This window comes from Athene cunicularia (assembly GCF_003259725.1).
Source record: "Athene cunicularia isolate RWA chromosome Z unlocalized genomic scaffold, athCun1 chrZ_part3, whole genome shotgun sequence".
Classification (NCBI taxonomy): domain Eukaryota; kingdom Metazoa; phylum Chordata; class Aves; order Strigiformes; family Strigidae; genus Athene; species Athene cunicularia.
This window is the reverse complement of record NW_020799144.1, coordinates 8,321,859-8,336,684: the sequence shown is the minus strand read 5'-3', so window position 1 is coordinate 8,336,684 and position 14,826 is coordinate 8,321,859. Positions and strand designations below refer to the sequence as shown.

The 14,826-nt window shown below is 43.9% G+C and overlaps 2 protein-coding genes across 2 annotated transcripts in view; both read left to right on the top strand.

Annotated features, from left to right (window-relative positions):
* The first annotated feature begins 3,073 nt into the window (after positions 1-3,073).
* Positions 3,074-13,110, top strand: ALDOB (aldolase, fructose-bisphosphate B). The gene is made up of 9 exons (XM_026866572.1): positions 3,074-3,145; positions 9,569-9,690; positions 9,967-10,178; positions 10,698-10,752; positions 10,902-11,062; positions 11,286-11,369; positions 11,860-12,034; positions 12,190-12,389; positions 12,604-13,110. Exons 2-9 carry the CDS (start codon positions 9,579-9,581, stop codon positions 12,697-12,699), a joined length of 1,095 nt encoding a protein of 364 aa, XP_026722373.1. The 5' UTR covers positions 3,074-3,145; positions 9,569-9,578; the 3' UTR covers positions 12,700-13,110.
* Positions 13,111-14,397: 1,287 nt separating this feature from the next.
* Positions 14,398-14,826, top strand: part of MRPL50 (mitochondrial ribosomal protein L50) — a 1,831-nt gene continuing 1,402 nt past the window's right edge. The window contains exon 1 of the mRNA XM_026866499.1: positions 14,398-14,482. Coding sequence (XP_026722300.1) covers positions 14,398-14,482 — 85 coding nt within the window. The remainder of the gene's footprint in view (positions 14,483-14,826) is intronic.

Here is a 14,826-nt window from a genome sequence, read left to right as displayed (position 1 = left end):
TAATCCCTGCTCTATTAAAAGGCTTTTCACTAGAAAAGTAGATCAGCAAACACTGCAATAGCCTGTAATATTTCTGTAAGCATACCAATAACTGAGAGTACTTATTCTTTAGCTCAACTGCCCTCCCTTCCCATTCTCCCTGTCCTTATCCTCAGCCTGGGATCTTTGCAGTACTTCCCTCTTTCCATGCCAGGGGCAGTGAGGGATGAGGAACCCTAGGGAGGCAGAGAAGATCTGGTGCTTCCTTGGGAACTGAACTCCCACAGAAAACCCAGCTTGTGTGGCCAGCCCTACAAACTGCAGAAGACAAACCCCAGATACCACTAAGACGGGTGGCAACACAACAGTGGATTCTACAAAAGGGCATGTGTTTCATGCCATTACTGAGCCACTTTGTCACAAAGTTGTAATCTGTACCCCTTAACATTCATCTGTGTGATCTCTGCCTCTCTTTGCCTCCTGTTTTCCTGAAACCTCCAAATCTGATTCCTGACCAGCATCATTATTTGTCTGAACTCACCTTCCACCAGGGCTTTGGTGTTGCTCCCACTCCATGTCCACTGAAGGTGTCCCCATCTTCCAGTATTGCAGTTGCCTGTACCAAAGTCATGCTGTCCATGGCCACAAATTCAATCTCTTGTCAAAAGTAATGTTTAGGTCTGGCTACCTCTAACAAGGGTGCTCATACCAGCAGACAGCGTCTTGATAGCTCCAGCCCTATGACTGCATCACATTACTCTGAAAAAGGCTTAAACAAAAAAAGAAACCATTCCAAAATTAGTTGGGTCACTGGAAAGCTGAGTTGGCAATACTATGTAGCTCAGTGAGACAGTTTATGACTTGGATAATACAACAACTTTGACATAGAATAATTAGTTCAGTCAGTGATTTGATTTTTTTTTTTTATGGGATGGGTTAGTTGCTTTGTTAAATGCCAGTACACTGCATCCCCCTCCCCCAAACTTACTCCTATCATTTAAGGATGCACAAAACCATTATAACCTCATTTTTAGACGTGTAAGTATCCTGAAACGATGATTTTGTAGCTGTGATGATGAAAGTATGTACTCTTTTCCAGTGTTGTTTTAATATGTACTACTAATTTCTGCACAGCATGGTCAGAGTCATGGGTCTGCATGTTAATACTACTGAACCTTACAGTGACATTATCTAACATTGATTGTTCATTCCATATTCTTGCCTGAAAAGGCTTCCATTCCTAAATTAAGTGAAAAAGTTCACCATCATGTCCATTCACTTCTTTTTCTCCTCAGTCCTCTGAATCTCTGCTAGGATCTGTAATCCTAGTGCTTAGAGTGCCAGGTATTGGCTCAGAAGGACTAGAAAGGCACATATTAGCCATTACCCACATGGAAATATCTATATATACTTCTGAAAGAGTTAAGAACACAAGGTGGGCTGCAGGGGATTATCTGAAGTGGTTTCTAAATGTCAGACACCATTCCAAGAAGACTCCCCCCACATTTTCTCTAATAGCCTGTCAGACCATATCACAGATGACACTCGAAAAAGAACACTTCCAAGTACTCTCCTAGCTGTGACAGCTTCTAACCATATCAGGAATGATGGGACTCAAACTCTGATTTTCTCTGTGGCCCTGAAGAAGACAACAGTATTGCACCTTCTTGGTCTCAAGAGGTTCTTAGATAATGTACTTCATAAAAAGTGGTTTTAATCCATACTAGATGCCTCGTTTGTGGTGGAGAGACTTTAATACACTATGGGGTTCATCTTTCTGTTAGGATAGGAAAAATGGAATATAAAGCAAACACTGTAAAGCAGGGAAGGCTTTATGTCCACGTTATGTGCCACAGCATTCTTCAGCAAAAAAAGTTAGGAAACAGGACATTAAAGGAAATAAAACAACACAAGCACAAGGCATTCAACTGTACTGTATCCTCAGCTTTTGCAGAGGTTTCTCTGCTGAGTGTCACAGAGTGCTACTGCTGTCAGCATGTAAACTGTTAAGATTTACTACAGGCACTGATCTTGGCATGCAGCTCTAGAAGAGGTAGGCTCAAGGAGGAAGTGTGGCTCAGTGAGAGGAGAAATCACATGTCTCACCTATCCATGTAAAGGCTAAAGGTGTCACTACACGCGCCAAACAAATGGAGAAACTACGTCATTCTTCAGGCAAACACTGTGTCTTTGTGGTAAAGACATGCTAATGTCCAAGGTCGCAGAGCGTGTTGTTGCTGAGGGCATGATGTTTGCTTAACAGTCCCTGTGCTGTACTTACCTCCAGGAGTACTGACCTGCAGTATGGGCTGGGGCAGGGTGGGGGGAGTAAGGGGGAAATGAGGTCTATCTACTTGGCTTTAGTGAAAAACCGTAGTGATTTCATATAAACTGGAATGTACCATTTATAAAACATTAGCATTTTTCACAGAAAAAAAAAATGCTAAGCGACCAAATAATTGTAATATGGGTAGGTGTTTCAATGGGATTTTGGTGGAAAATTTGACTTGCAATTGTGCACCTCAATCTGGATATATTTCTTCTGATAATTATCATTTGCACACAGGAAAACAGAACTTGCAGCTTCATTAACCCTGATACTGTAAGCATCACATTTTGCCTTTCCATATACTAACTGGAAAATATGTTTCTGTGCCAAATTTTCGAGTGAGGAAAATAAATAGGAAGTCACTGAAATTATAGTAACTCATGTCAATTAAGGATCTGTTGCATTGGATCTGCTTTTTATTCTATCTTCCTTCCTGTACCATGTATTTTCCTAAGTACAAGCTTCCAAAAGATCTAACCCTAAATGGAAGGTTATGCACAAGATCCTTGTAAACAATTTCCATGGCTCTTCTTGTATATCTTTTCAGTCTGTTTTAGAAAGAGGAGGCATAATTGAAATAACACATCCTGAATGGCCTTATATATAGAGGGGAGGGGAAAGGGGAGGAAGGAACACCAGGGGTGAGACCAGGTCCCATTGGTTGGTCAGACAGCCAATGACCAATCTCAAGGAATGACATCTCCCCAACCAGCCTGGGGAGGAGGGAGAATGCAGGAGTGGAAGGGAAAAAAAAAAAAAAAAAACAAGAACCTGGTCTCTTCGGCTGCAACCACCTCACCAAAAGCTTGTAGCAGCAGCGGCACTATCCACAAACAAGTAAGTATAATAATTTCATTTCTAAACTGTAGAGGTGGTATGTATATCAGCAGCTGTGACACAATGTGCTTATCTAAAGTGGGCTTGGGGAGTTGTTTTTGGTTTTGTTTTTATTTTTTTGTTCCAGGAACAGCTTGCAAGAAATAAGCACTCAGCCATTCTGCAGTGATCTTCCAATGTGACCCATTTGCTGCTAACACTGGCTTTCTAACTTAGCTTAGTCACTCAGAACTCCTGGAGTAAGTGAATCCTTAGTCTAAGCGGACTAGAGCAATAACATACCTGCATTGCTTTCTACTGCTTTGGTTTGTATGTGTTTGTTTATGCTTGTGGAGTACATAAATCTGTATTTTGCAAGGAGAAGAGAGAATGACTGGAGAATGCAGCTGGTCCTGACAAACACTAATGCTGACAGAAGTGTAATTATGTGTGTTCATTGTGCAGCTTCTCAAGCATTAGTGCAGTAGTGTGGATAAGATTCTTCAGCAGAGGCATGAAAGGTAGTCTGCAATGCAGGAAACTAAAAACTGCTCTTACATTAGGCTGTATCCTTTAAAGTTGTGGACAGCTTCAGAAAACTGCTCAACAAACTCAAATCCTCACCAAGTCTGTGATCCTCCACCACCTTCTCAATTATCCCATGTGCCTGGCACCCAAAACTGTTTAGCCCACCTGAAACCCTCACCACTGCTTTACCCAGCCTCCCCTGCTGGCATTATAAGACATGAATTCTTGTGCAAGTCTGACAGCGTTTTTTTACCTTCTCTGAGAAGAAGCCAGCCCTGAGAGAGAAGCAACTTCACCCTAATGACCACACTTACTTCCAAGAAACCAGCTTGTTGCTACCTCAGCCATCTCTAGCTATCCTGAGTGCTCCAGGAGTGCTCTGCACTGGCAGAGGCCAGGTCCCTGTGTATGTAACCTCCTTTCATACTTGCTGAAGAGATGAAATGGGGGTACATTTTTTCAGGGTTTTAGTATAGCTGTGAAGTTAATGTGGGAATCAGGACAGGGAACTGCAAGTATCATATAGTTCCATCCACTTGAGATAGGATGTTGAAGCAAGGTCCCTAGACAGAGCATGAAGACAGAAAAAACTCTTGTTCCCACCCTCACAAGACAGGAAAAAACAACCAGGCAATTTACCATCATATGTGCCCCAAAGGATCTATCAAGATGGTGAAACTACTACGTCAATCAAAAACATCTGCTGCAGACTTCTGTCTGAATATATATTTTTGTCCCATGCCCTTGACACTTTTTAGAATCCAGAAATGAAACATTTTCCTATACCTTCACTCCACTGCAAAGGTGAAGGGAAAAACACCCTGTTCTTCCCTCAGACCTCCTTCATACATACAGAAGACACAGCTGCCACTTCAACTCCCTAGAGCAAGTATTCACACAGAGTCACAGGGTAATTGTAGTCCAACCTCCCGCTCAAAGCAGGGTTAGACACAAGGTCAGACCAGGCTGCTCACAGCTTTATTCAGGTGGGTCTTGACAGCCTCCAAGGATGGAGACACCACAGACTGTAAACCTGCTCCTCTGCTTGGCTGTCCCAATAGCAAAAAAAAAATTTCTTCATATTCGGTCCAGATCTCTCTAGTTTCAGCTTATGCCTGTTGTCTCTCACTCTCCTGTCACATGCCGCTGTGAAGAAGCTGGCTCTGCCTCTTCGATCATCACTCCTGTGTGTATTGGGGGTTGCTGAGAGGTGCCCCCAAAGCCACTTCTGCTTGAGGCTGAACTAGACCCAGCTTTGCAGCCTTACCCTCACAAAGAGCTTCAGCCCTTGACCTTCTCAATGGCATCTGCTGAACTCACTCCAGTTTGTCCATGTCTTTCCTGTACTGTGGGGGCTCAACACTGGATGCAGTACCCCAATGTGATCTAAACAGTGCTGAGCAGAGGGGGATAGTCCCTGTCTTCCCCTTGCTCTCTGGGCCAGACCTCTGCTCACACAGGATGCTGCTAGCTCTTGTTGCTGGCCTCTGTTCAGCTCGCTGCCTGTACAGGGTCCTGGGCTTTCTCCAAAGAGCTCTTCCCCCATCCCACTAGACCTGGTAGGATCACTGCCAGGGCTTTGCCCCCCAGGTAATGTCTGGGCATTTGTCCTGGCTGAACTTCATGGTGCTCCTGTTGGCCTCTTCCTGCCTTCTGTCCAGGCTCCTCTGGATGGCTGCCCAGCAATCAAGCGTATCAACTAGTCTTGCCAGCTTGGTGTCATCTGCAGGCTAGATAAGAATGTGCTCTGTCAGCAGGACTGGGCCAGGCTTGCCCAGCCTTCAAACCTATCAGTTTGCCCAGTGTCCAAGTAACCAGACTTACTTAGAAATAGCTTTTTAAGGGGGCTCCATAGAGAAGTGAGGCCAATAAGTAGATTATAAAGAGAATATTAGGTGTATAACTCATTATGTGTCTGTCTCTCCTAAAGACAAGGGTAAACACAGAGTAAATCCAGTCAGGTGCAACACTGTGCCTGCATGTGATGGGCTAAATTTCTGAATATTTTTCATTCTCCTCATCAACTGTATTTATCGATTTATATATGCAACCTTTGCGTCTTCAAACCCTGTTTTTTGGAAGCAGAATCTCTTGTGTGCACAGTGCAACAACATGCATATGTGGTTTGTATTGCTAACTGTCAGAGATGATGTTGAAGGGCTGTGTTTATTAGCAATTGAACAGGAAAAGCTATATGCATGGGATACAAACCATATTTTGAGAGTTTGATTCTGCACTTTTGGAACCAATTTTATAAACGAAGGTAATGAAGAGACCCAAGAGAAAATTTTACAGATTCTAATCCAATCTTTTCATGTCTGCAAACCAGGAATCAGGTGAGATTTTCTGTAAGATTAGAAGATGCCAGTTACTTGAGGTGGCTGGAAAGAAAAGACGCCAATGAAGTATTAATGTTTCTAAGATGATCTGAAGTGGAATCTAACAGTTCCTTCTGCTGTTCGTCTTGGTTCTGCCCTTTGGTTCTCACTATTATCAGGATGCAGTGCTTGTGCTGATATACATGAAGATATTTCCCATGCAGACCACAGTTATGGTAGCTGAGAAAAACCTGAGACTTCAGCAGTACAGTATTTACTTTGAAAACTGTGCTGTCCTCTTTCCTCCCACCCCCACCTCCTGCTGGTCACAGGCTGGGGGCTGAACAAAGAACTCTGCTTGCTTAAGGAACTGCTGAAGCCTGACAAACACTTAAGGTAGCCATACAGCTGGAGGTTTTATGCATTCTGTGCAGTTTTATTCTTTTGGGTTTCTTCTTCCACTTTTTACACTTTTAAAAAAATGTTATGTAAGCATTACCACAAAGAGAATACACTGTATTCATACAATGTCAAATCAATGTGAAATCACTTGAGCTTGTAACACTAAAATACTAGCCCACAGCCTAAACCGGGTAAATAAAAATAAAATTTCTTGAAAAACTTTAGTGGTGGGACAACTCATAGATACTGTTGCTGAGAACACAGTTCTTTCAAGCTTTTTCCTGCCTGGAAAAGTTGTCAAGTTAAACAAATAAAGCAGAATAATATGGCAAATAGGCTTCGCTCTTGGGAGAATGAAATGCTCTGCCTGGCTTTGGCTGCCTGGGCACAACCGTTTTACCTCAGGACCTGTAAGGTGACATATCCAGCTCTTTAAGGGGGTACATTAATGTTTCTGTGGATGTGCTGGGAGCTTACACTTTACAGAGCAGATGTATGAAGTGTTACTGAAGTGTAAGACTTCTCCACTCCCCTTTAAATGCTCAGAGCAGTACCTTGCAGCAGAGACACCCTTTCTGAATTCAGCGAGGAAGATCCTCAGAGATTATGCTTGTCATGAAAGAATCACAGAAAAATAAAGCTCTAAATCAAGGGTACTTGAATGTCCTGGATCTTAGAGCTAACACCAGCTTTATAACTGCTCTTTTGCATTCATGTCTTCACCATTTCAGTTAGGAACACTGTGCATTTTACTCGTCCTTGTAGCTCAGCAGAGTAGCTGAGAACCACTCACCATGGCCTTACAGATCATTTGGGGGAGCCTTCTGGCAAATCTCCACCTACTCCTTCACACTCAATGAGGTACTTGCATGGAAACTGAAACTAATCTCTTGTCTTCTAATTCATCACTGTGGAACTACACTGAATTGTTTCAGTCTCTCAGAGTATTCAGTTAGAGCAGCATTATCCACTGAAAATTTGTATTTCTGTATTTTGGCAATTTGCTTTGCAGGCTGGTTTTGTGTGATAACTGTCTCTTTGTTATCTTTATGGAAACACTGGAAACAAGTAAGATTCAACAGACATTAGTCTCATTGCTTATTGCATTGCTGGAGAGAAAGTATACCCGTAAGAACATAACTAGAGTGATTGATAATCTTGTAATTCAGCTAGCTGGATTAAGGATTATCTGGATATGTCTACTCATGCTGTAGCATACCTCTGAACTGCAACTCTGAAATCCTTTTACTGATTTAGCAGTTCATTGGCTTTGACCTTGGACAAGATTGTATTCCTGCCAGATCACAATTTTCCAGTCTTTTCCACGGAGACTGTGAACTACTGGAGTGGTTGCTCATCATGTTGCATAGCAATTTATTTAACAGTGCTATGGTTTTGACTGAAGTTCTTACAACACAAACTATTATTACCGTAATCATAGTAACAAGCCAGTTTCCTACTTCTAAGAAACATAATACACAGAAAGCAGGTGAGGGATGAGGAGGTTTACAGGTGAACTGAATTAGTTACACAGCATAAACAACAGCTCTTCAAGTTCTTTTAGGTAGGCTGCACAGGATGAGAGCTGGGAGTGATGGAGTTTTGGTCACCACAGTAGAAGGATGCTTCCCAGAGCTCTAGCCACAGTCTGGCATACAGAGCAGAGTTCAGTAAAGCCTGCTTCTGCACAGCAAGGCATTTCAGTGCTTGGAAAAGGAAGGAACCCTCCCTCATCTGATGCGGTCTTCATTTACACACTCCTTCAAATTCCCTCTATACCTCGAATGACTCACCATTGTTAAGTTGCATAGGATGAATTCTACTCTCAAACAACTCACAGAAAGGTAAAGCAGACATCTGGACACTGCATCTGACTGGTCTGTACTGGTAGACAACGGCATTTGAATCTTGCACAATAACATCACCCATACCTAAGTACCTTCAACTATAAATCAGAGATGTGGATTTACAGCTATCACAGTACAGTGATGGCATGTTGCTATAAAAAATTTGGCACCTTTTGGCATGGTGCACAGAACCCTTGTTACTCTGTCATGAGTAGCAGCTAGACTCCTGACCATTTCTCCCCGTTAGGCCCTTCAGCAGGGAGGATAAGACAAGTATTCTGTGGTAAAGTATCTGCATGTTGGTAAAAAGAATGGAGGAGCTGGCTGCATACATGCTTATATGGAGAGAAAGATCTGCTGGCCATCTCTGGCATATGGTAAAATGGGAAATGGCATGTTCTCACTCCTCTCTAAGGCTGAGTTTGTCAATCAAAAATGCAGACACTGGTCAGGGGCCTGTCCCTCCGGAGGAAAATTGATATTGGAGATCTTTTGTGTTTCTTTAATGATTCATCTCGTGGATTTACCACCCATTGTTTTAGCTATAGTATATGATAAACAGTGAGAAGAGAGTCTTCTTTTGTCTCAGGCTCATGGGCTTACAGACATAGGGAAGTAACTTGGGAAGTAACTTGGACTATTCAGGTGATCGGAGAAACTGTAATATAATGCCATATAATCAAAACTTGAACATTCAAGATCAAGTGTTATGTCATAACAAGACAGAACCTGGATTTCAGGTGCTAGATTTCTGCAGCTGGTAAGCCTCTGCCACAGCTGAGAAGATAGAAATGGGTGGTGAACCACCCTAACCCCCCAGGTCTGACATAGAGCACTACAGTTGTAAGAACAGCCATGAGGAGGAAAGAATTAGAAAGCAAGGCAGGAGGGTGGGAATGGAAAGTCAGCTAGACAAAGTAGCAAGTAACTGCTCACGCAGGCCAGGGAATGGCAGAAGGGCATTGTTAGGAAATGTGTAAAGAACTGGCATTCTTCCGATTGGGACCAAAAAGTCTGCAGAGTCCGCAGTTAACATACTGGTTAGTTTGGTGCATGTTTTTATGACAGACTGACCTCTGGGCAAATCTATGTCTTTCCCATGCAAATGCCGAGTCTTTCCCACTTTGGTGATGGAAAGATGCATTAGGATATGTTGCCTGCATTTCTTTTGGTTTTGCCAGGTGCACTAAGCCAAGAAGAACTCGAGTGGATTTCTGGGCATGTGCCTGTGGTAACAGGGACCAGACAAGCACCAAGAGCCCTCCAATAGAAATACTTGAGTGATGTCTCTGATTCACAGTTTGTGTATACAGTCTTCCCCAGCTTGTAATAGTAATTCTCTTCCACAGATAAGTCAACATGACCCACCAATTCCCAGCGCTGTCTCCCGAGCAGAAGAAAGCTCTTTCAGACATTGCTCAGCGGATTGTGGCTTCAGGAAAGGGGATCTTAGCTGCAGATGAATCAGTAGGTGAGTTTTAGATATCAATCAGTTAGCAGTACCCAAGACTTTTAAGTTTGCTTCATCTTTGAAATCAGTGGAATAAATTAAAAATACTTAAAAAAAACGTTGACTGAGCAAGAACACCTCTGCCAGGCTGGACTTCGTCTACAGCAACAAAATCTGACAAACTGTGAACTGAGAAGAGAAGGTCTGAGCTGAAGCCCCAGTTCATTACTACATACTGGGACCAGGAAGCCAGCCAAGCCTAACACCTCTCTGTCTCACCCGTGTCCACCTCATTAGGTACCATGGGGAACAGGCTGCAGAGGATCAATGTGGAGAACACAGAGGAGAATCGCCGGGCTTTCCGAGAGATCCTCTTCTCTTCAGATGCTTCCATCAACCAGAGCATTGGGGGAGTGATCCTCTTCCATGAGACTCTCTATCAGAAAGACAGCAGTGGAAAGCCATTTCCAGCTCTCATCAAAGAAAAAGGCATTGTGGTGGGAATAAAGGTGAGTATTTGTACATCTCTGGCTGGCAGTGTAATCCAAACCCCATCTCCAGTGAAAATTATATATGAGCAGCACTGTCTCCTGCCAGACACTTCTTTTTGTCTTTTGTGCTTGGTTTTAAAACCACTGGAGGATCTTTGAGACCATTCTCTGCATTGCTTTTGTACAACTAACTAACCTACATTTGATGCAGGAACTTTTCATCCACCAAATCCCATCTGCTCACCATTCACTGCAATTAAATCCATCCATGCAGTAACCTAAATTCAGTCCTTTCCACATCTGACAGAGCTCTTGAGCCACTCCATGCAGCCATCTATACACCGCCTTCCTCTTACCCAATTCACTCCTTTTCTTCGCCTTTGTTCCAACATTTCCCTTCTTTGCACCTTTACCGTGTTCAGCCCCATACTTTACTCAGAGTCATCCTGCAAAGACAGACTAACCATGGGTAACAAAATAAGGATGCAACTGATCACCGTCTCTTTGTAACCCTTCCTGTTTTCCTGGTCTCCACAGCTGGATAAAGGCACAGCACCCCTAGCAGGAACAAATGGAGAAACCACCATCCAAGGTAAGGAGAGCTCTAAGGAGCCCAAGCTATGCCTGGTGCAGCAAAAGCCATGGGGTGACCCACCCAAGTTGCAGCCTTGGCTGGTGTCATGGTACTTTTAAGAGCTATGTTGTGAAGAACTGCTCTCAGTGCTCTTCTTTGATCTGCAGGGCTGGATGGACTGGCTGAGCGCTGTGCCCAGTACAAGAAGGATGGTGCTGACTTTGGCAAGTGGCGCGCAGTGCTGAAGATCACCAGCACAACACCCTCTCAACTTGCCATCCAAGAGAATGCCAACACATTGGCACGCTATGCCAGCATTTGTCAGCAGGTATCTATCCTCCAGCAACCTTGCCTAAGATGCTGTTGCCCCTTCTCACTGTCCCTTACGATAACATGCTACGTATCTTGAAGGGCAGATCTCTGAGAGGCTTGTGGGAAAGATGAGGAAGAGGGCAGTGCAGCAAGAAGGAATACCACCAAAGTCAGCATAGACAACAAGGACAGGTTTTTTTCCACATCCCCAAAGAACTTTCTGTTTTTTCCTTTCTTAGCATGGCTTGGTGCCTATTGTGGAGCCAGAGATCTTGCCTGATGGAGACCATGATCTCCAGCGCTGTCAGTATGTCACAGAAAAGGTAAGAGATTCCTGCCCCCCTCCTCCCCTTCACAAATCAGTAGCTAATCTTACACAAAGTGCATTCACGTATCTCAAACAGTTTTGACCAAAAAGGTATTTCATAACTGTATCACTAAAATGAGTGCTTTGGGAATGATTAAAGAGTGGCTTGTGGTCAAGTAGTGAGTTAATAGCAAATGAGAATCCATGCTTTTAGATTTCCACTCAAACTGACAATATAAGCATTCTTGATCTCAAGAAGATGCATTGGGAGCAAAAACACTCACCCCTCTTTTAGTAGTTCAGTTTGCAGAGACAAATCCCATAAATATTGAGAGTGGTATCCTGGTCATCTCAAAAGTAGTGACGTCTCTGGGGCTGCGATAAATTGCATGAGAAGGCAAAGCTCAATTTGATCTTCTCACACTCCCAAGGAATAAGCTGTCTTTCCACAGCAGGTTGAGGTGAAGATTTGAGCAGAGGTCTATATTCAACCCTCATGTTTTCAGGTTCTGGCTGCTGTCTACAAGGCCTTGAATGATCATCATGTGTACCTGGAAGGGACACTGCTGAAACCCAACATGGTGACGGCTGGGCATTCCTGCCCCAAGAAGTACACCCCTCAGGATGTAGCCGTAGCAACTGTCACTACTCTTCTCCGCACCGTTCCTGCTGCTGTTCCTGGTGATTCCCGACTCATTCCTATGTATTCATTCACACTGTCACTCTTGATGGCTTTGGTCCTACATCTGACAGGCTTGCTCCTCTGGCACGTAGAGGTCAGGGACTGCAGTGGCTGGAGCACTCCGTTTCTAAGCCTCTAAACCTCTTTCTTGCAGGAATCTGCTTCCTGTCTGGAGGTCAGAGTGAAGAGGAGGCTTCTGTCAACCTGAATGCCATGAATCAGTCCCCTCTGCCTAAGCCTTGGAAACTGACCTTTTCATATGGGAGAGCCCTGCAAGCCTCAGCCCTAGCAGCATGGGTGGGCAAAAGCGAGAACAAGAAGGCTGCACAGGAGGCTTTCCGCAAGCGGGCACAGGTACAAGGCTTTCTCCCAGTGCAGAGAGTTTCTGCTCACCACAAAGGAAGGTGACAACACACCTCCCCTTGTCCCCACCCGTCCTGGTGCTTCAGGCTGACCAGGGATGTTATCCTCTTAGTTTTGCCTCGTTTGGTTACTCCTGCTGTCTTTCCACATCTATCTTTCTTACTCCAAGCTAACTGGTTTCCCCTCCTTTTTCTTTCTTTTTCAGATCAACAGTTTGGCTTGCAGGGGACAGTATGTCATGTCTGGAAAGACTGACACAGCTGCTATGCAGTCACTTTTCACTGCCAGCTACACCTACTGAAAGCACAGGAACCTTCCTTGTCCTGTCTCACTACACAAGGTGGAAGATGCTCGGAAATGAAAGAAAACCATAGAAATCTAATTTCCCTTACCCTAAACAAAACTGGAGATAAAATGGATTAGCTTCCTCTCCATCCTTCACTCCCACAATTTACTGAGGGGATATTCTTGTTTCATCTGCCCATTCCAAAGAAGGGGATTTCTTTCCATGACAGACAACAGCTGCTAATGAATCATGCACCTGTTCTCCCTCTGGTTTAAACCTAGCACCCAGATTAGTAGGCAGATTAAGTAGTTCCCTATCAATTCAAATAAATACCCTTGCCCACTACCACATTTTGCAGCCAAAATCTGAATTACAAAACCTGACTCTGTCTTCAATCATGGGAATAAAACAGTAATTGAAAACTAATCTTTATCTCACAATTTTTTTTTCTGTATAAACTTTACAGTCTCTTTCACACATCTGTGGTTTTCAGTAGCCTATCCAAAGATTAAGTCACAAGGTGTTACTGCTGTGAGCTTGGGAAACCCTGAGGAGATCAAAGGGAAACAATCCAATAGTGATACAGCTGGAGAGGTTAATCCTGCTGATGGAAGTCTGACAGACACTGAGGAAAACGTCAGAGATGTATATGGCAAGCAGTGCACAGGACTCAAGCCACATATAAGTAACACACCAACAAACCTGTCCTCTCTCTGGAGAATGGTTGATGTAATGAGGCTGCTACACACTGAGTTAGGGTTGCACGGGTTGAGTTAGTGCTGTGCAAAGACTATTGTTCCAAAGTGCTTTTACAGTGGCATTTTCCACAATAACTTAACATAAAACATGCAAGGAGGCATCTTGGCCTACCCTGCTGTCATAGCTTGAATAATTAGGTTGATGTTGAAGGCCCACAGTTTGACCTTTGGTATGTTGCTATGTACCTGTTAGAGATGTAAGCTTAGTTAGCTGAAGCACAGTGAGACAGCTGTTATGAAAAAAAAAAAAAAAGGCATAAACGGTAGAAATAGCAAACCTAAGTAAACAAGAATATATAAGAGTATTAGCCTGGCAACATACTACACCAACCAACTAGCAACACCTTGGATCAGCCCGCCAACCAGCAAAGACCACACGACCCAGATGGCCCACCTCTACCTTAGGGGCCACCCAAGACCAAGCCTGTACAGCCGTAGCCATCCCATTCTGCAGGCTGCTCCTCCAGCCAATGGCACCCCCTGCTCCTGCCAGCAAGGAGAGGGAAAACAGGAAAAATCACTGATCTGTAACATCCTTGTGTGCTTTGCATTACTAACTATAGTCTTTCACGGAAGCAATAAACCAAACTCCTTCACAGGGATCCAATCACTGCATAATTCACACAGGCTTTTAGTCTGTACTGAACATGAATGAAGAGCAGGAGCCTTGCTAACACTAGAGGCCGGTACCAGTATCAGAACACCACCTCTTTTCTGGGTCAGTTGAAGCCCTGTAAGTCTCTGAGCATCTGAGTTCAAATAAACCCCTGCTCCTGATGAGAAGCATCCCACCGATCTTTTGATCTATGTAGATTGCTTCTCTTAAAACTTAAGAGTGGAAAAAAATTTCTCCAAACTGTCAAAAGAAACCTCTCCACTTCATGAAACTAAAACTGTAGCTTTGCTAAATAATTCCTGCTCCTTTCCTGGACATCTATCACACATGCTGTGCCTGATGCGGCTGGCAGCTGTGCCCAGACTCCTCGTGTCTCCCTTTGACAGGGGCATTTGTGACCACAGCACACGGACGTCTGCTGAATGTACTGCCATGAATCAAAGCAAGGCTCTATACAGACAAAGCGTTATTTCTTGTTTGTAAAAATGTACAATCCTTCTAAAAAATAGGAAGAGTGATGTTATCATATGATTGCATATCTGGATCAGAAATGTGGCCCACAGAACAAACTTCCTCTGAAAACGGGCTGGCTTACAGAAACAGCAACGGGATGAAAACCTACAGGGACAGCTGCCAAGAGTCTGTGACTGGCAAAACCTCGCAGCGACTCTGAAGTCGCAGAAGGTGACAACGGATGTCTCCACCTGATGCTCTTTTAATCCCACACCCCCCGCTCCCAGGCTCCTTCCCACGCCGGCTGGCGCGGCC

Bases quoted from the DNA above. Each gene is read 5' to 3' on its own strand.
- ALDOB (XM_026866572.1), top strand. From the start codon at position 9,579: ATGACCCACCAATTCCCAGCGCTGTCTCCCGAGCAGAAGAAAGCTCTT. The intron at 10,179-10,697 runs GTGAGTATTTGT...TGGTCTCCACAG, and splicing joins GCATTGTGGTGGGAATAAAG to CTGGATAAAGGCACAGCACC. The intron at 11,063-11,285 runs GTATCTATCCTC...TTCCTTTCTTAG, and splicing joins ATGCCAGCATTTGTCAGCAG to CATGGCTTGGTGCCTATTGT.